The 27,089-nt window shown below is 35.9% G+C and overlaps 2 protein-coding genes across 6 annotated transcripts; one reads left to right on the top strand and one right to left on the bottom strand.

Moving 5' to 3' along the window:
• The first annotated feature begins 1,387 nt into the window (after window positions 1-1,387).
• Window positions 1,388-17,486, top strand: ptpn2b (protein tyrosine phosphatase non-receptor type 2b). Of its 4 annotated transcripts, none has more exons than XR_014031009.1 (11): window positions 1,395-1,600; window positions 2,642-2,732; window positions 2,844-2,944; window positions 6,600-6,698; window positions 7,677-7,814; window positions 7,956-8,165; window positions 8,326-8,487; window positions 8,587-8,783; window positions 10,110-10,211; window positions 11,294-11,422; window positions 16,393-17,079. XR_014031009.1 is itself a non-coding variant. In XM_081377595.1 (11 exons), coding segments are annotated over exons 1-11 (1,179 nt in total). In that variant the 5' UTR covers window positions 1,395-1,543; the 3' UTR covers window positions 16,395-16,916. The 4 variants fall into 4 exon arrangements, 3 of the variants coding, with proteins under 3 accessions (XP_081233720.1, XP_081233721.1, XP_081233722.1); XM_081377595.1 differs by lacking the exon at window positions 11,294-11,422 and adding an exon at window positions 11,198-11,217 and having other exon boundaries at window positions 16,393-16,916; XM_081377594.1 differs by lacking the exon at window positions 11,294-11,422 and having other exon boundaries at window positions 1,388-1,600; window positions 16,393-17,486.
• Window positions 17,487-17,625: 139 nt separating this feature from the next.
• psmg2 (proteasome (prosome, macropain) assembly chaperone 2) lies at window positions 17,626-24,046 on the bottom strand. 2 transcript variants are annotated; one of them, XM_081377597.1, is made up of 7 exons: window positions 23,674-24,046; window positions 23,368-23,539; window positions 23,207-23,265; window positions 22,306-22,424; window positions 21,766-21,939; window positions 21,565-21,685; window positions 17,626-18,613 (listed from the first exon to the last, which is right to left on the bottom strand). In XM_081377597.1, the coding sequence occupies exons 1-7, from the start codon at window positions 23,728-23,730 to the stop codon at window positions 18,533-18,535; spliced, it is 783 nt and encodes a 260-aa protein (XP_081233723.1). In that variant the 5' UTR covers window positions 23,731-24,046; the 3' UTR covers window positions 17,626-18,532. The 2 variants fall into 2 exon arrangements, 1 of the variants encoding a protein (XP_081233723.1); XR_014031010.1 differs by having other exon boundaries at window positions 18,386-19,255; window positions 21,313-21,685.
• Window positions 24,047-27,089: the final 3,043 nt, after the last annotated feature.

Raw genomic sequence — 27,089 nt, forward strand, 5'->3', positions numbered from 1 at the left:
GGACCAGAAAATAATTATTTATTATAAGTAATAAATAGACGTGGGTAAGACCCTAGACCCAGTAAGACGTGGGTTTACACTGAAGACGTGTCACGCTGAACCATTGCACGTGATGGGATGTTTTTTTTTGTTCCATTTCACAAGCTTAGAAAGAACCAACACTTACTTTAATAGATGCATCTCATCAGCCATGCAAAGATACCTCAGACAGTGCAGTAACAGAAGGTGGTGACGGTCAACAGAAAGTTTCTCCACATGCTCACCCTGCAGCCATAATCCAAACACCCCGCCATGCCACACAGGTGAGCACACACACTAATACAGACACCACATCCCCGGTGACACCCAGTAATCAATGATGCCACTATGGGCATGCACATATACAATAGTATAGAAAAAGGAGGAAATATCAAAGAAGACAAGTCAAACCCAATATATGGCTCCTACACTATAGCTAATGTTGGTTGTTCAGCTTTTTCTGCAATAGCAGTGAATAACTGGAATAATATGCCAACCACTATCAGACGGTGTCCTACTTTTGCACATTTTAAGGTACATTTGAAAATGGGGTCAAACATGTAATCATTAAACATGTTGTGTTTTAGTTATTGGTTATATAATCTTAGTAGGTTTTTTTCTTATTTTTTATCATTTATTCTTTTGGATAATGTCTTTGAAAGTATTCATGTACTATATTATTTGGAATGTATTTTCATTTGTTAGGTGAGAATTTTATTGTATGTTATTGCTGTTGAATGTTTTAGTTTTGTCCTGCCCAGGGACTGCAGATGAAATTTAGCTCTGTAGCTAATTCTGGGGCTGTCATTGACTGTCCATTGTCCCTGTTAAATAAAATTTAAATAAATAAATAAAATAAACATCTGTGGAGATATATATTTATGCAGTAAGTTCTATTATACTGTATATTCAGATGAACATCTTCGTGTCTGAAATATCTGGTATTCAGCAGTTACATGTTCATCTCACTTCAAACTGAACTGACACTTATCTAAGCACATGCATATCTTTCCTTTGCTGAATACAGAAGACTGTATTGTAAAATGCCTTATTCTAAATGTATTAAGTAGCCTACACATTTAAAATATATTTTCATATTATATTATTATATTGTTATTTTATATACTGTTTGTTTTGTTTAAATTATAATTGAGTAGTGAGCATCACACATATATTAAAAAAAAAAAAAAAAAATATATATATATATATATATATATATATATATATATATATATATATATATATATATATATATATATATAATGAAAAAATTGTCTAAAAAATGTTCGACATGCTCTGAAATCTTGGAAGCTGACTTTCAATGCGCATGAGCAGACCAGCGCCGCTCTCCTCGATGCGCATGCGCAGAGAACTAAGCTTCTCGTCGCAAATGTCAGCGACACGGACAAACATTGACAGACTCTCTGACGGTTCAGTGTGAGGACGAGAAATGAGTGATTTCTACAGTTGTGACGTTCATTCTTAATAAAAAAACAACCTTAAAGCGGAAGGAATTGACGGAGATATGGAGCAGGAGTTTGAGGACATAGATTCAGAGGGCCGCTGGCAGAACCTTTATTTAGTAAGTGAAGCTAAGTCAGCTAGCATGCTAATGAGCCACGCAATCTACCGTTAGCCGTAAGAGAAATGTCATTTTATATCCTTTATCTGTCTCTTTTTTAACTTCAATTCAGTGAGCTCTCACTGTTCTTCGTTTTTACTGTTGTTGAAATGGGGATAAAATGAAAGTGAAGCTGCAAAACCAGGATGTTATGGTGGTTGTTCTGATGAAAACTGAAGTGTTGTGAGTTAAACTAACTTAACGTTAGATGTCTCAGAATCTAGTAAACTGCCTATCTAGACATCATGTTTGGGAACTGAGTCTGTTTGTTTAACTTTTTTTTATTATTATTATTATTAATATGCTTGTTAATCTGTCATAACAACAGAAAAACACATTGTAGGCTGAGACTGAAATCAACACATTTTAACGTGTATTAACGACAAAAATGCTGTCTTGTTAGGGAACACAAGTTTTTGGGACAGACATCTAATGACAACAATGTAACATTCCCACCGTGAATGTTATACGAATAACAGCTGTTAGCTATTTCTGACCTAAACACGTTTATTTACTGTAAACAGCAACTGTTACGTTTTCCTAATATCATTGACTAAATGTCATCCGTAAACATAAAAAACCAGTACAGTCTGTTAAATCCAACTGCCCTGTATTATTCTTCACATACATTAGTATCCTATACACTCTATTAACTGGATTTCTAAACTTTCACTCCTGTAGTGCTAAATAAACAAGCATATTTTTATAGGCCTCATAAATGTAGGTTGTTGTTGAGGGAGTTTGTCTTAACAAACTTGTTGCTTCCTTGATTAACGTTTCCAGTAATATTATGCTACTATTTCTGGAAGCAGTCAAAATCGACATGATCAGCTAATTTCTTTTAAACGTGCTTTTCCTGTCCTGTGTTTCCCGACATGGGCAGTTGACTTGGGAAATGAACTGAAATGAAACTTGATGAATCTAATTAGTAATTAGGCCTACTCAGTAATGTTGACCTAATTTAACTGTTGTTTTGAAGCTTTGCATTTATTTCTTTTTAAGGAAATACGCAACCAGTCACACGAGTGTGCTTTCAAAGTGGCCAAGTATCCAGAGAATCGCAATAGAAACAGATACAGAGACGTGAGCCCATGTAAGTAATGTCAGGTTCGCCTAGGTTCTAGGCATGATGCTTCTCATCATGTAATGTAACGACTTTAATATTGCATTCGACATTGTTTCCCTTTTTTTCCAAACATATTAGTTGACCACAGTCGGGTGAAATTAGAAAACACAGAAAATGACTACATCAATGCCAGCCTGGTGGTTATGGAAGAAGCCCAGAGAAGATACATACTTACCCAGGTAAGTAAACTCCACCCAGACCATTAAATTTACTCTTGGAGCTCCAAACATGCGGAGCTGACAAGGTTCCCGTGGGTCCTTAAAAAGTCTTCAGTTCAGTTTTTATCAAATTTAAGGCTGTTAATGTATTACATATCCTAAATGGTGTAACAAAAGTCCTTTTTTAAGAGGTTTTAAATTTAGGGACAGAACAGAAGAACAGGAATCATGAAATGGCCTAATGTTATTATTACATTTCATGAAGCTGTTACTGAAGTAAATAAATTTAAGCAATGGTTAACAATCAAGCAATAAGGCACATTTCAGTATCAGACTGTTTTGTTCAGTGCTATGGTTTTTCACTATCAGTCTGTATTGAAATACAGTTGTATCCAGAAACTTTGCTATGTGTAGTTGGCCACATGAAAAATATATATATATATATACAGAAAAAGTGAGCAAAGATCACTGTCATCACTGAAGCTGTCAAGTACACACAGCTGCACTCATGCGAACACTCCTGTTATAATCAATAAAGCTGTGCAATGAATCTCTTATTGACTTTGTGTTTATACTTTGTTGGTTATAATAAAAGGATATGCGAGAATGCTGAACAGCTGTTGCAGTGGATTACATTACACAGTGTAAATAGAAACCTTTAACACTCTTCACAGAGCACTTAACACTCGCGGGAACATTTTAAAGCATCCGGAATTCAACCAAACATTGAATTTTTGTTACACAAACTGCATCTGGCATGTAATTTAACGTAAACTCTTGTAGCTCATAGGAAGGTAAGACAAAGTACATTATTTAACACATTCATTATATATATTTTACAACTATTGATTATTGACAAAATAATCTGTTTATTGTCTTTCTTTAAACACATTGTATCAACAAAGTTCACTATCCTCTAATGCGTGCGTAGTATGTATTGATTTTTTTAGTACATAAACCAATTTGAATTATACATTTGTATATATTGTAAAACATGCCATGAGTATTTTAAACTCGCATGTAACCTGTTATGCAGCTGAAGGTGTGCCCCAGTTTAATTAACGTAAAGAATCTGAATTTGAGATAAAGGATTTATTGTTAGTTGTCTGGCTTTGTTCTCTGTGGTGTTCATCTTATTTGTGCAGGTCATAAAATAGGTCTTAAAGTCTTTTTAAAAACTCTGCACAATAATTTATTCCATTCTATTTTGTGTACAACAGCTAGATTGAGTTGAATGAATGATTCAATGACTCACTCATAAATACTTCACTTGTTTTATTACTAGATGAAGCAGTGTTTTTGAACAAATCTCTTGAATGAATGATTCGATGTTAAACGATACACTTTTTAAGTCACTTGTTGCCACCTAGTGTCAACGATGTGATCGATGCAATCAATATTATAAGCTCCAAGTTACCTTTAAAATGTGATTTGTTCTATTTTGATCTCTCTCTGGTCGACATTTGGTCTACCCTAGACAGCAGTGTTTTTTTATTTTATTTTTATCTGAACTATAATCTTTTATTCCAGTACTTCTCTGATCATGTGAATATTTGTTACAGAAATAATGATACTGTGTGGTTGAAAAGACTGTTGGTGAAGCTGTTTCATACCTATACGTGACAACTGCTTTTTCTGGGTCAACAGCAGTGCCAACGCAGATCTGGGTGTTCTGGTGTGATTTTGTCGAAGGTTTAATAGGCATCTTGCTGAATCGTTGTCATTTACAAATAATAGTGTTTAAATCAAGATCGCAAACTTTTAATGATTAATCGTGCAGCTCTAGTTTTCAATATTAGAAAGCTTTTGCTTTTAGGTTGTGATTAAGTTGCCTTAAGCAGGCACTTTTTGTCTAAAGTTATTTTCGGTAGACTAATTGCAGGGACGATCCTTGGAGAATCCTGTGGTGAAATGGCTTTTCTCAGGCACACAAAATAGCAGTTCTTAGTAAAAAACCTGTGTGTTACTCCTCTAGATTCAACACCATTGGCTATCTTCACTCCGCTGGCAGTTGCTTTACATTGATGTTACTACAGGATGATGTAGGCAGGTGGTAGGTTTTACGCACGTCTATTACCAACCAATTTGTGTGGGGTAGAATTTCAAAGGTCACAAGTTGTGAAAATACGTTAGTCAGCCATTTGAGATTCGGTTTTGGTTTGATTTTTTTTTTTTACAAATGTGTAGGTGTGCTAGACTTTTTGGCATTTAGTGATTTTGCATTGCTAACAACTAGAGGTTAGTGCTGGGCAGTTTGACCAAAAATCTGTATCACTGTATTTTTTAAGATTCTGTTGGTTTCACAGTATATCGTTTTTGTTTTTGTGGCTTATTTTACTGTCAGGAGTACAGAGAATATAAAAACATTGAAAGGGCAAATACAAATTTACTTTGTAATGGTAGTAATCAAATTAATTTATAAAACTAACAATTTAGTTAATCTTAAAATGCAATCAAATGAAAATGTAATAATTCCTTTAATTCAGTTTTACTGTTTAAATTAAAACACGTATGAAAACTTGTGTGATATTCCCTTGAAATAATGTTTTAATAGATTTGATTATTATTACTTTAAGTACATTTTACTGTGCAATTTCTTTCATAATTTCTTCAAGTTAGACTGAACTTTTATTTTGCCAGGTTGTAATGAAGACCTTTCTGGTTCTGTGTTTTATTAGACGGTATTATTATTACTTGAAGAATACTCTACTGTGCATGCTGTGTGTAATATGTTTCTGTTGTGATTTCTTCAAGTTATACCCAACTTTTATTTTGACAGGTTGTTGTGAAGACCTTTGAGTTTGTGTGTATGATATGACGAATGACGATAGTTATATCAAATGAAATGCTTGTGAAGTGACTCTCAAAGCAGCTCTGCCGATGAAGTTCATGTGTCCATGTCCTCGTATAGTGAGATGGCAGACGCTGAAACAATCGAAACTATAGATCCATGGAGCTATCATACAAGCGCAATCAATCTCAGCGCAACAAAGCAAGATTTTTTTTTTTCGACCAGTGTGCCGATTTTTATTTTTCCCCATCGCCCCATAATGAAACATTGAAATGAGAAATGCTGTTCAGTGTATTATAAAACACTACACATAATGCACATATTCCCTTTTTTTTTTTTTATCAAAATCCACTTTAGATCGCAGTCGGAAGTTATTAAACGCACTCCATGATGGTTTCTGTGTAGTACCAAAATTTATTTATTTTAATTTACTGTTGTGTGATGTGCAGCGGACAAGGTTAAAACCAAATGGGAAAACATACCAGATGCATACATGAGGAAAAATATATTCTCAGTCAGCCCCACCTATTGTGCAAGCTTGAATTAGCTGAAGGCAATCAGTCGTTTTGCGTTCAGTGTGAAAGCTCCGCTCGTCTGCGATTCGCGTAGCTTTATCGCATCGCGCGCAGTGTGAAAGGACCTTAAGTTCCATTTGTAACTGGATTCCATGATTCCATCCTCATTGCGGAAATCATAGGTCTCTACATGGTTTTTGCAATATTAAAGATGGTTTTATTATACATATGTTATCTTATTATATGTTATTTATTGTTGTGTTATAAAAGTGAACTATACCTTTAAGGAGCTATTACATAAACCATATTCTTGTGACCATTGTGGCCCATCACTTCTTTTCAAACTCTGTGTGTGTTTCTCTAATTTCAGGGTCCTCTGAGAAACACCTGTGGTCACTTTTGGCTGATGATCTGGGAGCAGAAGACCAAAGCAGTTATCATGCTCAACAGAGTAATAGAAAAAGGCTCGGTAAACATCATTGATCTTTGAAAGCACCACGCTTTCAGCCTCCACACTCATTCATACAACAATAAAATGTTAAATATTAATTCATATTAGAACGTAAGTAGTATTTTAAAGAACTAAGACAATGAAGATACTGCAGAAGATATAGCGCTGTTAAGACTATTAAAACTAGTTTTCTAAAATTGAAATAAAACATAAATATTAGATGAAAGAATTTTATTAAAAAATAAGAAATGTTGCCATGACAACCAACAACCAAATAATGTTACAGCTGAATTGCCATCCTGTTTATTTTTGTATGACATTGAGGTATTTTAAATAACACTTTATTAGAAATGAGTCTATGTGCAGTTTGAGTGGGTTGGTGGCATTTTAAACATATTCCATTCCTTTTATACTATTAATACGTATATTTCACAATAGGATTATATGACAGATATTTTGGAAAGGCCTAACTTTAAGTATCTTTAGGTTGTTGTTTTTTCAGATCTGGTCATTTACTAAAACTATTTAAAAAAATGCAATTCATACATTTTATAATTACCATGATTTAATGGCTAAATGATGAACTGATTTAAAATTAACTTCTTCTTTTTTTACTTTCTGAATGCAAAGATTATGCTTGCACATTTTTTTGTACATCAATTAGCACATACATTTTAACTAGAATTTTATCTTCGACTCATATCATTTTTATTTGTCATTGCCCTAATAATCACTGTATATTCTGTGATAAATGCTGTTAGTGGGTGTGTAACTGAAACTCTTTATAAATGGCAAATCCTAATTTTGGACCATTCTAATTTTGGCCAGTTAACTCAAATAACTATCACGTGATTATTTGTTTTTGGACATAGTAGACCCTCTTTTAGGTTTTAAAACAATTTTTATATCAGGAAGTTTTTACCACTTGATTTAAATAAAAGAAATGTTCTAAATCTGCTTCTACATTTCATTATTTCCACACGTTCCGTAATGCAGGAAAAGTGTGCACAATATTGGCCGACACAAGAAGAACGAGAGATGTCCTTCCGTGACACACGCTTTGTGGTAACACTAGTGTCAGAGGACGTCAAGTCATATTACACCACCAGAGTGCTGGAACTCCAGAATGCAAATGTAAGTTTCTCACATTGACCACTGAAAATCACTTTCATGCTTCTTTGGCAGATTTGAATTGCAATTCTATGCTTTTAGCAATTCTAATATCTTATACTTTTCTTGTCTGTTTTTTTATTTTTATTAATTGTATCCACTTAGACGGGGGAGAGAAGAGAGATTTATCACTTCCATTATACCACATGGCCTGATTTTGGCGTCCCAGAATCCCCAGCCAGCTTTCTGAATTTCCTGCTTAAGGTGAGAGAGTCTGGTTCACTCGGGATGGACCATGGTCCAGCAGTGGTCCACTGCAGTGCAGGAATTGGGCGATCTGGAACATTCTCTCTGGTAGACACTTGTCTTGTCTTGGTGAGTTGGATCTCTAAAACTAGGAGCCTACAGGATTTTAACTATCATGTTTTTTTGTGAGTCTCATGATTAGACAACATATACGCGATGGTGGTTTTGTCTCCCACTCAGACTTAGAGTTAATTAACCAGTGCTTTTCCTCTATCACTGATGTGTTCAGATGGACAAGAGAAAAGACCCATTGGAGGTGGACATCAAAAAGATTCTTTTAGAAATGAGGAAGTATCGGATGGGTTTGATTCAGACCCCCGACCAGCTGCGTTTCTCATACATGGCTGTGCTGGAAGGTGCCAAGTACATTATGGGAGACTCCTCTGTGCAGGCATGTTATCACCAGTATTTTAAACAGAATGACCAGTAACTGGTCCCTGGACTAGACCTTCTGTGTTTGTGTTTATGACTTTTCTATGGCTGTGTGCAGAAACAATGGCGAGAGCTCTCTAGAGAGGACCAGGAGCCCCTATCTGAGTCTCCCCCGCCGCCTCAGCCTCCTAAATGCACAGAACGCTACAATGGCAGCAAGCTGTCTCGTCTGGAGGATGGGATTGACTCAAAAACAAGCAAGAAAACAGTTCTAGAGATCCCCAATAAAGAACCAGACAGAGATGCTCGAACAATGTATGTAACAAGACGTTGTATATTTTTGATTTAACCAAGTTTTTCCAAAACTGCATGTGGCCAAAAAGGAATCAGCAAGCATGATTTCAGATTCTGGATTTGGTGGCCAAATGAATTGCAGGATTATTGTACCATTTTAATGTTTTAGAATGGTTGGATTACTGATTTCCTTGTATAATTGGATAAATCTTACAAAATCTGTCAAGAACATGTCGAGGTCATATTTCACCCCAAAAAAGGACTAAGAAATATAATTTAGCTTTAAGAAAACAAGGCATATTAGACCATTTACTTTTTTGCGTTGTTCGTGGGTTTTTTTCAAGACAAGCACATTTCCCACCAAACTTTAATTTGATTTTAATTACTATAATTTGAAAAATATTTATTTTATTAAAACCATTTATACATTGTGGTATTACTTAAAAATAATACCACGTTGTTACTTTAAATCAATGTATTGCAATCATTTTAATTTACTGTAAGAATGTTTAGTGTAAAACTTTCATACTAAAAACTGTAAATTACAGTATCTGGAGGCATTTGCAAAATGTGCTTATTCAAACAGATTTGGCATACCATGTCACAAAATATGCCTGGGCCAGTGCAGATGCGTTGGATGGGTTTATTATTAGCGAGATGTTCGCATTCGCTCTAGACAGTGTTATTAGCATACTCAATTGTTTACTCATGACACATGGCAATACAGCTAAAAGTATTCCTAATATGTTGGACGTTTTATTGAAAGTAGTCTATACCTGTTGAGAGATGCCTTCACAAACACCCGTAAAGAGCTGTATTTGTTATGTTTGAGAGTTGGGAAGGACGCAAAAGCGGTTCGCAAAATTAGCTGTATTTTTGTAATTCCGCAAGGTGCCACTGGTGTCGCAGAAAATACATATTCACCTTACATTTTCTTAGTGCTAAAAAGTTTACTTATTTATTTTTTCCTTTTGATTTTGGGGTAAATTGTGAACTGGACTAGATTTCCGTGAGATTCACCAAAATTGTGTCCTAAATTAATAGATTGAAACTTAAGGCGAACACCATGAAGTCTTATCTCTTCCATATCCATATTTAGGTTTTGTCCAAACAACATGCAACAAGTCATTGTCACTTGCTCTATTTTACTTTTTCATTTCTGTTGTCTTGCTGGGGAGCCCTGCCTACTGGGGAATGCCATTAGTCTAAAATCTCACTCCACTCCAGTTCTGTTTTAAACGTCTATTATATTCTGATAGGCTGTGAATAGAAAAAAAACTTTTTACTTGTTAGAATGCTGTTAAAACACTACATTGTCATGTTATATTCACTCTTTTCTCTCTTCAGTGGTCACAAAAGACCAAGAGATGAGAAAATGTCCAACCCCATCCAGAAGACTCAGAAACAGACAAAACCCAGGATCAACGACCCTGATAAGAAAAGAAAAAGGTGAAACTGTCTGTCTGGAAGGAATGTGATTTTTATTATGCTCTGCTTTTCACTGACACCCTGAACAATTTCAGCATGTCTGATCATGTGTATGTAATGTCATATAATACCACAGATCTTCAACCCACTCAGTTCTCATAATGTCATTTGGTATTTAGTATCTCAGATGCTGGTGGCCTTACTAGACTTTTAAGTTATTGTTTAGTCTTTTGGGACATTCAGAGACCAAGCCTTTTGCAGACTCATGTCACAAAATATCTCTGTTGTATTGAAGCAGCGCAGTTACACCAGTGCGGATCAGTGTACAGCTGTTCTTTACTCTGTTTGATATGTGGCATCTGCCCAGGAGAGATTTGAGTGGTGATTTCGTGTGCCTTTGTAATGTCTGTGTGTGCCAGAACTTACTGTAATATGCGAGTCCAACTGGCATCACTGATAATACTATTATATTTATAATATCTTCATATAATATAATAATAAATTGTATAGACGTGTTGGCCAATATGATATATTTTGGATTATTTATTTTGTACAAGTTTATAATATCCACCATCATAAATTGGTGAGTAGGACAGATCTCTTGACAGAAGACGGCAAGATTTCAGATTTGAGTAGGCTAGTGGGATGCTGATGGAATCAGACTGAGCTAATCTGATGGCCTATTTAAAAAAGATTTTTTTGCATAGTGACATTTTCATGACAAGCAGATTCTCCCTTAAATGCTCATTATTGTAATACACTGTAATACAATGTTTTCGTGTAATAAAATTCATTTCAGTATGACAAATACTACTATGATCTTTACTTACAACAGTACTTTACAAATGTATTATTGCGTTTAAAATACATCATTACTTACATGTTAAAGTTAGATTTTTTTTTACATTACACTAATGATAATTTGGGGGGAAATGTAAAAATGCAAGAAACTGGTTTTAAAAATGGTCTTAATTTTCTTTAGTTAACATGTCATTTCTTATTTTTAGATTCAGCCTTCAGCAATTTTGTAAGTGTAAAGAGGTCATATGGGGTCAGGTCAGCGTTGTGTTGAGGCTTGTTTGTGTCTTATATTATGGTTTCAGTCTGGGCTGTATTTGCTGTACGTGACACAGCGAGTGCTGCCCTGTTGGGAAACAATGAGGCAGCAACGGCGCATCTGAAGGATTTTTGTACAAAACAAGCTTGACCGGGCTCCTCAAATTCCCCAGGCTGTACGTGAGAGCCAGACACGAGCCTTGTGTGCTGTGACATGCTGGTTTGGAGCTTGCTGCTGTTCTTATGGCCGTGGCTGTTGGCGTTTTAAAACTGAGCTTCAGCATGGTGTGATGTTTTTGCTTTTTTCCTCAGATTTAGACATTGGCCTTTACTACTTGAATGAGATTTAAACCAAATGTAAACAAAAACTTAAGTCTTTTGAGGGCCATAGATTTGCGTTGAGCTTAAACCTGATGGTTCTTCCATATTGAAATGTGGCAGAGTTCTTTAGTTCTTCGCACAGCTTCAGTGCAATATTTCTCTAATTTTGTGGGTGTGTGGTTTGCGTGCAGCACTGGTATGTTTCTGCAGACTGAGCTGAGAGTGTGTTTTGCTTGGTTAATTGTGTCACTAAAGTAGTTTTTATTTCTTTACTTTTCATGTATATTTTTGTTTAATTCTGCCATTCTGAGTCTGACCAAAAAAGATGCATGTATAAACAATAATAAACTTCCCTCACTCACACTTTTCATGCCCCCCTTTATCACACTCAGGTTTGCAATATTTTGTTGATCACATCATTTGAATTGCATCAACTGTGAAATGAACCCACTAATTATTTGTCATTGGGTGGATAAATAAATACCAGTGGATAAATATTTGTATCAGTCAGATGGCTAAAGATAGACAAAATAGTCTCAACCAGTGATTATCAACCAGGGGACAACTTTCCTTGAAAAAATATTTAAATGTAGTTATATTAATATAATATTTATTAAAATGCTTAAAAACGCTTAAAATAAAGTTGGACAACAGTATTTTTTAGCAAAAGGGGTGAATAAGGAGCAGGGAACGATATACCAATATTGAATGTAATTTTGTCACAGTAATAAGAGCTTGGTTCTTATTGGTTGTTAATGCCCCTGCTGCATGTTGGGATATTAACTACCATTTATTTCCTATAGACTGTCAATCAGTGGCAGATATTGCATATATATATTGAATGTGCTATTTAAAGGGATCACCCAAAAAATGAAAATTCTGTCATTTACTCTTGCAGCAGAAATGTATTGCCACAAGAATTTATATCATGGAACACATTTGAAGGTTAGCATGCAAATATTACGTCAGTCTGATGTCGTATTTCATTTACACATGATAAAAGCCGCTTAGTCACCTCTAAGGTTGCGTTTACACTGCAAGTCTTAATGCACAGATTCGATCTTTTGACCATATCCGAATTTATTTATTTTGGTCCTGCCTGTTTATATTCACTTTAGATACAACTGGTATCCGATATCTGTTTACATTAATCCCCGCCAAAAATTATTCTGAATGGCCATGCTATTAAAAATTATTTATATAATTCATGTCCGGTAGTACCGTGATTATTTGCCAGCATGTGTAAGTTAAAAGCTGTCTTAGATGTTTGTAGTAAAAAATCTGACTGAATGGATGTAGACCAGAAAATAACCAGCCCGTTCTCATCCCAAGGCGTCATATACTGACGCTTTTGACATTTTGTCTACATCGAATGCACATGGCACCCTTTATCGTCAATATGAGACGCATTTACATTTACATTTACATTTATTCATTTAGCTGACGCTTTTATCCAAAGCGACTTACAATTGCTATATATGTCAGAGGTCGCACGCCTCTGGAGCAACTAGGGGTTAAGTGTCTTGCTCAGGGACACATTGGTGTCTCACAGTGGATTCAAACCCGGGTCTCTCACACCAAAGGCATGTGTCTTATCCATTGCGCCACACCACCCCTTTGACGCAGATAGATATGGGCCAGAAGGCGCCTCCTAGCGGTCTAAAGGCCCTTTCACACTGGACGCGATTTTGACGCACGAATAATTCGCGCGATGGGTTTATTTTTTGATCAGCTGTTTGTGTAATGAGTGCTTCCACACCGAACGCGAATGTGCTGCGGCGAAAAAACGACTTTTATTTTTTTCGCTTCGATGTCGATTTTTTTTTTACTTTTGCTGCGACAGAAAAGGCTTCAGCCAATCACATACTACAAGGACAACGATTTGAAAGACAATGTGTGGCGTAGCATTGCCAACCAACTCGGTTATCTTGACTGTGAGTATACTGTGTGATAGTTTTAGTCGTTGTATAGTCCTGACTCCTGTGCTGTGTAGGCTAGCAGGCTAAACTACATTTGGGATAGAAAGCTAACATAAATATCGTCAAAGATAGAGACAGAGACCGTGTTTACTTTGAACACGTAACAAAATGTAGTGAGACTATTTAGGGCTGCTTTTACATTCTTTGATATCTACAGTTTCTAGTCGAATGATTTTTAACTTACTTACGTCGTGTGTTACATGTAATGTGTATTTACATTACAAAACGAACTGTGTTTAGTTGAAGACGCAAAAAAAAACTGTGCACATAAGCATACTCCCCTTCAGACTCTCTGTTCTGTAAGATTGGCTGCACCCAAAACCTTCTTTTCTGTCTTTTAAATAAAATGAAAAGCTCGTCTTCACTGGATGCTATGACTATGACTGGATGATGATGATGAAGTGTCCATGTTTTCTCAGCTGTCGGCGCGATTCGCGCGAAAGTTTTGGAATGTTGAAGCTCTCCGAACGTCACAAACATCGCAAATTCGCGTCGCGGCTGATGTGAATGGTTTTGGTGCGAACTATTCGCACACGAACTATTCGCTTTTTCGTTTCGCTTTTTCGTTACGCATCCGGTGTGAAAGGGCCTTAACCCTAACCCTACCCCAGACCTAAACCTACCCATAACCGAACAAAGCTCTGTGCGTGTCATATTGACGCTAAAGGGTGCCATGTGCGTTCGATGTAGACGAAATGTCAAAAGTGTCAGTATATGACGCCCTAGGATGAGAATGCGTCGAAATAACAGTAATTAAAAATGGTAAAGATCTAAAATTCTCAAGTTAAATAAAGTAGGGGGGAAGATTACATTTATCATCAAATTAATTAATGAGAGAGAGAGAGACTGAGTGTGAATTACCTGCGTCTGTACAGCATCTCTATGGCCCTGGTATTAAGATGTGTCTTGGTCGATCAGATCATAAGTGGACAACGCTAAATGAGCTTCCAGAGGTAGTCGAAAACGCATCAGACTGGATTGCTTTTGTATTTTAGATGTACATGTGGTTAAATGCAGCCATAAAAGTCCACATGCTCTCCGTCTACTGACCTAATGCGTAAACATTACAGGAAGCGTGCTAACCTGACGAGATTTAAACGTTGTCGGATGAAGAGCCAAGTTTGGTTTGAAGACGAAAAATGTATCAAGCACAATGTTCTCTGACCATTCCTGATTTCTAATATGCACTCACAGTCTTGTGGCTATCAGAGCAGTCTTAATATGTTTTTCCATCGTTGTCTGTGTGTTCATGTGTAAATTAGGTGAGCTTATTATATTGATCCATTCGATCTAAATAAGCCCATACATTTAACCGTCCATAGTCCCTCCCCTCGAAGAAATCAGGACAGAAGTGGTCGAAAGTGGACAAAAGAGATGGATTAAGACAACGTGTAAACGGGAACGTCTCTCCCTCATCTACTTGTGATCCGATCGACCAAAACGCATCTTAATACCAGGTGTAAACAGGGCGTATGTAATAGAGAAGCTGTGAGTTTAATTACAAAAACGTTGGTGATAAATATAATGTAGCTTTCAGTAGCGAAAGTGCTTTATTTATAAAATTCCCAGGGCAGTTTTCATGCTCCTGAATATTTCTGTGTGTGCAATTTCTTAACTATATATAAACTTTCCACCTCAATAAAAAAGCAGTTTAGTGCAAGTGCGTAGAGGCACGTCTGCTTCATATTATGACATTAAAAAGATATTGTTGTGGCCAAATGTGTCGCCTTCGCCTTGTGGTGGCTTGAAATTCCGAGGAGAATCGGATATACGTGTTCAGACGTAGGTCATATGTCCAGAACTGATGCGAAAAAAGCAGATCTTGTGCGGATTTTTGTGTTTATACGTGTCTGATATGTATCAGATGTGAGTAAAAAAAAATCAGAATTTTTAGTTTTTTTGTGTTCCAGTGTAATCGCAGCCTAAAGGCCTGTACACACCTGGACGAATATCGGCGCGCGTTATTCGCCAGCATTTTTCAGCGCGTTTTTTGTGTTCGCACCCAAGCGATTTTCGCTGACGGTGAGCCGAGTGAACATGCAAATTCATTCCCTGACATTAGATGGCGCTTAATACCACTCCATAACAGTTCTCTTTTATCAAGATTTTTGTAGTCGCTGCCGCGTTTGTCATATAGTTCTTTATGTTCCGACACCAACGAGACCAGCAGCTCTACATTCTTTACTCTATATTCATCTTGCCTTGCATCTTCCTCGTCTTATTTCTTCCCGGCAGTGTTTAGACGCTACTCGGCATATATCTTCTTCGCCGTTACGTATGTGTGCTCGGCAAGACCGTTTTGTGTTTGAGCGCCCCCAAGTTGTGTTTTACTGTAACTTCAGAAGCTCCAGACACGTGAGCAAAAGCGGCAATCTCATTGGTCGGATAGTTTTTGACGCGGCGCGTCAAACCAAAAAAACGAACCCGAGGCGTTTTTTAAAAAATGACGCTTTTACGTGTGGCGTTTTTCGCGTCGGTGTGCACACTCACATTGGCGCCCTTTGTTTAGTCACGAGGCGTTAAACGTCGACGAATATCGCGCGCGAAATTCGTCCTGGTGTGAACAAGCCTTAATACTGGGATGTAAAACCTGCTTCAGATATTAGACATTATTCAGATAGTTATGTCGTTTGACCGCCTGGTATTTTTGGAACTTCCCATTAGGGAACAACAAGAACTCTGCTAAAGTTCTTCTTTGTGTTCCATAGATGAAAGTCATGCAGGTTTAGAACAAAATGAGGGCGAGTAAATGTTTCATTTTCATTTTTGGGTGAAGAAACCCTTTTTAACATTGTGATTTGAAATATAACATATTTGACTTTGCAATCTGTGATTTATATTGACAGAGCGAGAACAACCAGTGACATCTAACTCCATGGCAACCTCTGCAAAAGATCTTCATCCCATAATCCTCCCCCATCCACCCCTATGTTTTTAAAAGCTGTTTACAGCATGAACTCCTCATGAAGGTTTCTCCACTCCGAAAAACAGCACACACCAGCACTATATCAGTGGATGAAGCTCAATAATATCAAGAGGACAGCGCATCGCCATGGTTTGGATTTGGTTTTAATTTCATTGGACCTATTTTGTGTCTTTTTTTTTTTTTTTTTAGCTTTTTTTTGTTGTTGGAAAAAGCAGCAGGATCTGAAATTGTTCTATGCATTTCTAATGCTGTTCACACATTGTATTTTTAGACAACTTTTTTTCAGAGGCAAAATGAAAAGCTCTATTTTTTTATATGAAATTACTTGAAATTTCCTATCATATCTACAGGGCTGAATGCTCAAATTCAGTTTGTGAGATTGTTAGATGACGTCTTATGCTGAAGAGTGTTCACATTGTGTACATAGTGTACCTTATGAGATGTAAAAAAAAAAAAAAAAAAAAAAAATTTGCTTGTACAAATGAGGATACATTGCATTTGGTTAAAACAAACAGACCAAACCAGCATTGTCTGATGTTGAAGAGTCTTAATTTTCTTTATCCAAGAGTAGCATCCATGAATAAAACTGCTATCATTTAGTTTCTGTAACGATGTGTTGCTTCATTCACTTTTTTCCAGGCTGTCAACCACTGAGCTAATATTATTGCTCTCCTCTCTATTGACTTATGCTGGCCATATCTTACAATGATATTCTGTTTTCCCTTACTGGTAGATCACTTTGTGTTTAGTGTGAAGTGGATCTCATGAAGAAAGTCCAGTTCATAATACACCCTGAAATAAAAATGTAGCCTTTTTAAGACCATTAACTTTTTCACATGGTGACATTTTAGCACGTTTTTCCTCCAAATCCTCAATACTGTAATGTAGGAAAATATGCTGCTGTTATTACTGTAAAATATTTGTTTTTGTTTTTTACTTAAACCAACAAATTCAGTAAAATATTCCTGTGAATATTCTTTCTGTGAATATAAAAGTTTTCCACTTTTTCATGATACTATAATATGCTTAATTTTGAAAATTTCACAATGAGAGGAATCTTAATTGTAATTAAATAGACTTAAACATGATTAACATTTCTTGTTTAGGAGTGAAATACATTCAATACATGTTTTTGAAAGAAGCCTCTTATGCTCACCAAGTCTGAATTTATTTGATAAAAAAAAATAATATTGTGAATTATTACAATTTAAAATAACTTTTTGAATATATTTTAAAAAAAATTCTCATGAATTTTCAGCAGCCATTACTCCAGTCACATCATGATCCTTCAGAAATCATTTTAATATATGTGATTTGCTGCTCAAGAAACATTTATCATCAATGTTAAACCATTGTGCTGCGTTCTAATTTTGTGTAAACCGTGATAATTTTTTTTTCAGGATTAAAATAACAGCATTTATTTGAAATAGAAATCTTTTATAACCATTTGATCAATTTCATAGAAGTATTTTTTTTTTCTATAAAGTAAAACTCTTACTGCCCCCAAACAGTAGTATATGACCTGGATATTTCTTGACCATTTTTGTTAGCTTAAACCCATAATATTTCATTTCCATCACTGTGTTCTTTGAAGGTTTAAGACAGCAATGATGGTACATGACTTGACACTTTTACCATGGTAATTCTTGGTGCACCAACAATGAAATCATTGTCAAACTATGTAGAAAGGGCTTTTAAATGTTTTCACTTTCTTCCCAGAAGAACAGTGTGTCACACACGACTGGTCACAGCAGGTTTAAAGCTACGTCACATTACAAGAACTGCTACACTGCTGGGAAAATCAAGTGGAAGAGAGCCAGACCTATGCTGTCATCAACTGATGGGTGGACAGATGAAAACAAAGTATCAGCATGACTGGCAATATAAGAAAAAACGACACAGACACACATTTTGGCAAAAATAATGTTACGAGTTATTATTTCTGTTCTATTTCACTTATTTACAAGCAAAATGTGTATTTAACGCTTTGTGCAGTTTGACAGTTCAACATCAGTGATTCTCCGATTCATGTTATAAACGGATGATGTTTCAGTCACGCTTCAGAAGAGAAGAGGTGGGATCCCGCTGCCGAACAGCAGCTTCCATGAGGAGGGAACCCGCCACTGCACTGAGCCCTGCGTCTAAGAGAAAACATCACATTAACAAAACAGCAACACTATCTATGCGGAAAAAAAAAAACTTTCACTTCTGAAATTCTGAAACCACATCCTTCTAAGGTAATGTTCCATGCTCAACAAGTTTTGAGATTTCATCCAATGGTCCTTCTGCATGTTTTTCTTTTAGAATAACCAGATCCCATTTCCTTAAGGTCCTTAAAGTCTCAAACTAAGTTTCATCAAATCAAAGGCCATAAAAAAAGTCTTATAATTTCAAGGGGTCTTAAATTTGGGGACAGAGAAAACGGGAGCTGGCTTAATGTGAGTTCCGCATATTTCAAAGTATAGCCTACAGCCTTGCGGTTCGCGATCAATGAATAACCCACATTTATGCCAAGCGACTGTTTATGGTTTACTGTTGATTAATTATGACAATATTTACTTTTATGGTGTTTATATCATACCTGCAAACTTTTCACCTTACTGGCAATGCCAAAAAAAAATTTGATACAGCATACACACACTGTAATAAATGTTAACTGGTTGATCGACGAGAATCTAACATGGATTCTAAAAAAATCAGGATAATAAGGTGTATTTGTGAGTGTAACATCCCTGTTCCTTAAGGGTTAGTTTACCCCCAAATTTTTATTATCCCATGATTTACTCACCCTCAAGCCATCCTAGGTGTATATGAGGTGTATCTTCTTTCAGACGAACACAATTGGAGTTAATTAAAAAAATATCATTGCTCTTCCAAGCTTTTAAAGTCCAAAAAAGCACATCCATCCATCATAAAAGTAATCCACATGACTCCAGGGGGTTAATAAAGGCCTTCTGAAGCGAAGCGATGAGTTTTTGTAAAAAGAAATATCCATATTTATTCCGTCCGGCAGACGGCCTACGCAAGTCAACTTACGCCAGAAGAGTAACTTCTGACGCGATGTATGACGTATGATGTAGGAGTAGCGTAAGCTTTGACGCCCTCTCGCGCTTCAAACTAATTGGGCTGGGCAACAAACTCAAGCTCCTCTTCTCTTATATCAAAAATCCTCAGACATTTCTCTTTAAAAATTCTCCTTTTAGACTTTAATTCTTGACTGGTGTTTTGTTTTGCTCTATCTTCCGCGTTCATCAATACGTCATGCGTCAGGTCAGGTACTCTCTCGCCGTAAATCGATGCGAACGGCCGGCTGTCGGAAGCTATTTATAGTTATAAATATGGATATTTTTTAGTGGTGGGCATAGATTATTTTTTTTTATCTAGATTAATCTCACTGTAATCTTGGAATTAATCTATATTAATCTAAATTAAAATGGCTCATTTGAATTCTGCCGAATGCATTCAGAATATGTGTGCTACCCAAATAATGACTAAAGGGCAATGCCAGAGATTTTTTTTTTAAAGTGTAAGTTGCAGGTTAAATTTTTCTCGAAGATAATGCAATGTGTTTATTAAACATAAAGATAAGAACCGCCTACCATTGTTTTTTATACCAAAATGCTGATATAATATGAAAAGTTGGCACTTTTAACAGTGGTTTTAACCGCTCCTGCTCCCTTCCACTAGATGGGGCGTGACGTCATAAGAGGAACTCACTAGTAGAGTTACCAGCATAGTCATAGCTATAGATGCCTTACATAACTACAGAAAAGTTGGGGTTTTTTTTAACTAACATCAAAGTATGATTTTTTTTTTTTTTTTTTACTTTGAGCATATAAAACAAAACAGCTCCTTGGAAAAAATGAAATGTAGCCTAATATTGTAGTAGTTATAAACAAAGGTCTATTTTTAGTTCAGATTAACATTTGAGGGCAGCAATTTTATTCATAATGTCAAAATAAAACCAATGTAATATTACTTGAAGGCATTATAGCCTACTATTCCTGCCAAACTTCCATGGTTGCAGTTAGTTTTACTACAGTAAATCCATGGTAAATGTTGCAGATCTGTGGACACCCGATAGTTCATTCATGGCAAAATGTTTCTTCCTGGCTTCCACGCGCTGTTTGATCCATTAATAACAGAGAAATATGAATGTTTCTCACTAGATCTCGCAGCGATGTTATTACTTCTGTGGCGAATTCAAATGCTTTCTTTACTGGATCTCTTGATCAAGATCGGCTCACGCTGCTTTGGTCCAAACTGATAAACAACGGTCCGTCAACCACACAATAACGAGTAGCTCAGTTTCGTTACGCTTACATTACATTTGCCATTTGATGTCAGACAATGTTGTGGTCTCGCCAGCGTCTCTTACATTATGAGATAACGCAATTTTGGTCGGCAGGAAAAGTGGTCCAACGAACCGTTTGGTTTGAAAATGCGTACCGAACCGAATCCGCGCTAAAATATCAAGGTGAAAGTCATCATAGCTTTCGTAGTATAGACCCAGCTCCCAACCCAACTTTGAGAATAGATTAACGGCGATATTTTTTTTATCGCCCGATAAGAGTCTCACGTTAACGCAGCACGTTAACGCCAATAACGGCCCACCACTAATATTTTTCTAACACAAACGCATTGCTTTGCTTCAGAAGGCTTTTATTAACCCTCCTAGAGTTGTATGGATTACTTTTATGATGGATGGATGCACTTTTTTGGACATTCACTACCATTATAAAGCTTGGAAGAGCAATGATGTTTTAAATCTCCGACTGTGCTCGTCTGAAAGAAGATAGTCATATAGGATGGCTTGAGGGTGAGTAAATCATGGGATTACTTTCATTTTTGGTTTAGGTTTGATTTTGTTTTTGTTTTTGTCAAAACCTATTTGAACTGTAAAGTTGTTTGAATTGTGTTTTATTACAGTCATTTTAGGGTTTCATATTTTACCATAGACATTGCCCGACTCCACTCATACAGTATTTTATTTGTGGAGATCTTATTAAGCCTTAAATTTACCTGTTTTACCAGATATCCTGTTTGTTTCATCAGCATTATTCAGACTCACTATATTCTCTCACACACTTACAGGTTTTTCCAGCAGATGGAGCCAGTCATTGAGATGGTTGATGAGAGCAAAAGCATCAGGGACGTTGTCCCCTTCTGAGCAAAAGATCAGCACTACTGCCATAGGGATGTCCTCTGTGCAGCTGAAAGACAACAAACTCCATTGGATTGACGAATTCACGATTGCAGATCTGATCATTTTACGATTTATGACAGTTTTTACCAGTCTGTGTAAAGGGCTTTGGTCACTCCTCCTCCAGGAATGTAGAGCCGCTGCTCTGAGTCGGAGATCTCAGGGAACGCGCTGATTCTCTCCATCTCCCTCCAGCCCAGCTCCTCCACCCGCTGGCCCTCCTCCTTCTGCAGAGACGGGCTCAGCAGGTACCGCAGAGGAGTGCTGCTCAACAAGAAGACGCAAGCATTTAAATACGACCGATACAAAAACACTTGAATCATCTGGTGTTTTTGGTGACTTTTAGTGGACGTCTGAAGTCAGTTCTCCTGAGGTTCACACACAGGTGGAAAGAATCATCTTCTAAAGTCTGAAGCACAATACATTTGTGTAGTATATCATTTCATCATTTAAAACATGATTTCATTGACATAAAAAAGTGTGTGAGTGCTAACTTAAAATGCATGGCGTGAGGTTTGAAATTCTTATCTAATATAATGATATCAAAGATAAGAAAATTAACTTACTAATACAATGATATTTATACAATTGTGTGCGCATTCTATCTATCTGTCCTCACTGTTTCATTACCCATGAAGCTGTTGGTCGTCTCTCTGATAAGCGTGACTGCTGGAAAGCAGCACACTTCTGAGGAATCCACTACTCTTGATCCAGGAAACAATCAGCTTTCGGAATGATCTGACCTTTGTCTAAAATGAACAGTAAACAGCAAAGAGTCGATATGCAAGTGAAATAAAATAAAAAATGTATCTGTGATATATCAGCCAATATTTGGCATTTTATAATTAGCGATATCAGCTGAAAAAAAAATATTTTTGGCCGATAACTGTTAGACTCTGGACTTTTATTTTGACAGCATTAGGATTTTTTGACAGCACTGAGATGGCACAGGAGCTCTGGTTCTCCGTCTGCAGAAGTTTACTGTCTTTGTTTAACAGTTCAGTCTGATAAATTATTAAACCGAAATAATTTATTAGAAAGAATGTTGAAGTAAACAGTATATGAAAAACTGTTCATCAAGTACAAAATATTGTCATATTGCTTTATTTTCAAATAATTTCTAATTATATACATGATTAAACTGAATAATATATATATATAATGTTGATATATTCATTTGATTTAAATAAATGTATTAAAATAAATGAATATAGTACTATAATACTATAGTGAGTTAAAGACATAATGATGTAACATATTAGAAACTGAACATTTTCCAAATGATACTTTAAATAGTTATAATATGCATTTTTCACAGTATTAATGGTGTCTTTATACATGAAAATATATAGCTGCGTTTTAAATTTTAGGATTGGGTCCCTCGCATAAAGATAGTAATACTTGAGGGTCCGTGGCATCTGAAACTCTGCTCTAAGAGCCTGGCATCAGCCATCAAAAACTCCATATTGGTCAACTACTAAATTGTAAACCTCCAACAAAGTGTAAACTTGTATAAATGCACACCACTAACCTGGATGATGGGTGTTCTTATCTGCAGGATGGCCAGCTTTAAGTCACTGTGGGAATAAACTGCACAGACACATTCACAACATCAGACACTGTACATGCAAGAGTTGGTGGTGCTGTAAGAAAATATGCTTCTCATGAATTAAAGCTATGATATCCCATTACCCTCTGCGCTGGTGCTGAGCTGGGCAGCATCCTCAGGGGATGTGGCATACGGGTTGTTCCCAACCATGGGAATCAGACAGTCCGTGTGGAAGTATCCCACTCTGGGCATATTTAATGTTGAGATGAGGAGATCCACGGCGAGCTGTCCCACGTTTCCAACAGATACTGCAGGCTATGCACAAGAGAAACAATTATAAGTAACGTTAGCTCAATGTTTGATAAGCGCAGCATACAGAGGATCACATGTGTTTGTTTGTGTGATGATGATGAAGCTGAAATACTAATGAAGGCAAATACTTTACTTACCATTATCAACGTAAAGCCTTTAAAAGATGGAGCTACATCCCCCGCCGAAATGAACATTTTTCAAACGTTTATATCTAATTTAGAAGATAAATTCAGATGAATTGCAGTGGATCTGTAGAGATTTTTACTTTCAATTTCTTGCGCTGTGAAAAAGGACCTGACATTACTGCGTCATGCCTCACCAGGACACCCTGATGCCTGAACAAAAACAATCAAAACTGCTCATTCGCGCGACGTGTATTTTTTTAGGTGTACTTTTTATAGTTTTAAGGACGTAAAAAAAATTAACATGCATAATTATATTTAAAAAAATTATCAGACCTTAAGAGACATTCATTTGTTATTGCGACAGAAACATGTCAAAATAAAAGTCAATAAAAGTCTTGAGCCAACAAATTTACCAGCTAAACAATGTTTCTTATTTTATTATTATTATTGTTGTTGTTGTTAATTAACATATTATTATTATTATAAATATTGCGTAAACTTTACACTTTGTAATAGAGGTCCTGAAACTGCTGTTTATTTACACTGCTCATTTGAAAGATGTAATTTTATTTTCAAACATATTAATAAAAAATAAAATTAGGCTAAATACTAAAATAATGAAAAATTTAGAATTTTTTTAAATATAAAAATACGGGGGTATTAAGGGGAATACTACTAGAAAATATAGTTTTATCAGAAACTTACTGCTGAAGCTCTGTTCAACATGATTGACCAGAAGATGACGCTAGACTTTTATAGAAATTAGAGGGGAAAAATTAACTTGCCATGTCCTGTGTTAGTCTTATGAGAGAGTATGATGCTGGATCAGGAGATTCAAATAAAATTCAGAAGGACATTGTGTGTCAATCACTTTAAGCCGTTGGCACTATAAATTAAAAACAACAGAGATGAAATAGCAGAGAAAAAAATAACTGATAGCTGAAAAATAATATCTATTTCAGTAAACTCAGTATAATATCAGGCTGAAGATGGTAGGCCTACTCGTAATAATGCAATATCACTGAGCCAAGGGCTATGAAACTTACAAAACACAATAACAGTGACTTTTCTGCAGGGATATTCAAAAATATGATGTTTCACACATGACAATGCAAGAAATCAATACAGTCATCAGCCTCAGCCAAAGGCTTTCATTGAATAAAGCTTTCAGTCCAGCAGAGAAATATAATAAAAATCTCTGAATGTACTTTAATAACCAACAAGAGCGCGCCTGTGAATTACAGACATAGAGACTCAATCATATGTCATCTTCAGCTAATTATTGAATATTTATGTGTCTGCAAATTAGTCTTGTAACAAACCTTTTTCTTTTGTCTTTGGTCACTTAATTACATGGACTGAATTGGAGACATAATTTCCTGTATTTTTCTTTTTCTTTTTTTAATGAAAGAAAGCCATTCTTCTGTGCTTTCATTGATTTTTATTATATTCTCAATTTTTTTATTTATTTTTTTGTACTGTAACAAGTTTCTACAATAGTGCCTGATGGCCAATTTTAACATTTTTTTATATAATTAATTATTTTTTTTTACTGTAGAAATGACTTTAGAGAAGTATAGAGCACACTTTGTGAACATCTTAAAGAACCAATTAATTCATATTTATTTTCATTTATCAATTATTTTATTATAAAGTTTAACTTTTAGTATTTTTCAGTGTTATTTAGCATCATTGCAATAGACCTACTGTTTTTTATATATGTTTTGAAATAGTTTTAATTTTTGTATTTTCTTGTTTTATTCTAATTAAAGTTTTAGTTATTGTGTCGTGTTTTTGTCATCTTTATTGCTTTTTATTAAAATGTCTATATAGTTTTCATTAATTTTTTTCTTGAGTTTTAGTTATTTTAGTACATCAAGTTAAAGGCACAATATGTAAATGTTTTGCTTTAAAAATAGCAAAAATCACTATATCTCTATGTTATATATATTTTTTAGTTGTGTACTTACATTATCCCGACTGTTTCCAACAACTTTCAAACCAGGAGAAATTTGTAATTTAATTCGAAGACACGTCCCGTTTCTTTATTTCCGTTTTGTCGCCGCCGCGTTGTCCCTGGTTTCCGCTGGTGCTGCCATAGCAACCAGAGCCGTCTGATAGTAACCAAAGCGACTGACGCGGACAACTTTTTAGTTCGCAATGTCTATTTGCACGCTGTTGTTGTTTCGTTCAAACATTATGGACCATGGCAAGCAGACTTTGGATAAAAAAGGAGAACTAAAAACGAGAATCAATATCAGCGCGGTGTTTTCGAGTGCTCACATAGACAGTAACGTATATAAACGAGAGCTCAACATCCGAGACTTCGACCGCTCCTACATGTACTTTATTAAACAGGTGAGCACATTTACATAAAACTAATCAATGTTTTATAGTTCAACAATGATAAAATGTCAGAATATGATTTGTATGTTATTCTAATGCATTTCAACACATTCAAATGCAGTTTAGTGTGATAGTGTAATGTTAGACCAAGTGAAACAGCGCTGCGTTATCTCACAAGTTTAATTTGTCTAATAAACTGACCTGTGAGTAATTCTGCGTGTAGTTCGGTAGAATGAAATGTCCATATTCCTTTTATATCCGCGGGACTCGCGTCGCGTGTGGAGCTGATAGCTGTCTCTTAGCAATCCCGGTTCTGCTTTATATCACAGTCATGATAAAAGCATTGATGTATTCAGTCATCCATAAACATTATTAGATCGGGTCGGCTTGACGTTGACGACAAGATCCATAATTCTTAGCAAATGTTGCGTCATCAAACTACGCCTTTGTTATTGTAAGAGGCTAGCGACCCCTAGTGGCGAAAAAATGTCATACTGTACGTTTAAGCTATATGAAAATAAGAAATGTTGCTTTGGCAAATACCTGAAATAAAAGTTGTTTTAATCTTTTATTTTATTTCAGTTATTTCAGTCATTTCTATTATTTTAAGCCACGAAAATATTTTAACCCTGGTATTTTTTGACAAAATAGTTTAGTATTTTTTTTTTTTTTACCGTTTCCCATAGATGGAAAATAGATTTTACTGAAGCTACTTAATTTTGTAATTTACCACAACTGGAATGCTGTATTGATAAATGAGCTTTCACTGAAAGCCTTTCAGGATCAGAACTATCAGTTTCACAAAGATTAGTCTTAATGCAAATTCTTGTTTAAACTAAGCAGCAGCTTTTTCAGGGTGTGTACTGTACATCTCCAAGGGTCAGGAGCATTAGAGCTGATTATCTGCATGATGAAAATAGTGCTCCTGCCAGTTAACCTCATTTAGGGTCACCAGCACGATTTGGTCGAACTTTCTTATGCAGGTCCAGTTCTCACAAATGCTCAGTTTTATGATTTTATATCTATTCTCTGCTTGTGCGTGTGTGCGTGCGTGGGCACACGTGTGTGTGTGTGTGTGTGTG

The sequence above is a fragment of the Scardinius erythrophthalmus genome (assembly GCF_964197995.2).
Source record: "Scardinius erythrophthalmus genome assembly, chromosome: 10".
Classification (NCBI taxonomy): domain Eukaryota; kingdom Metazoa; phylum Chordata; class Actinopteri; order Cypriniformes; family Leuciscidae; genus Scardinius; species Scardinius erythrophthalmus.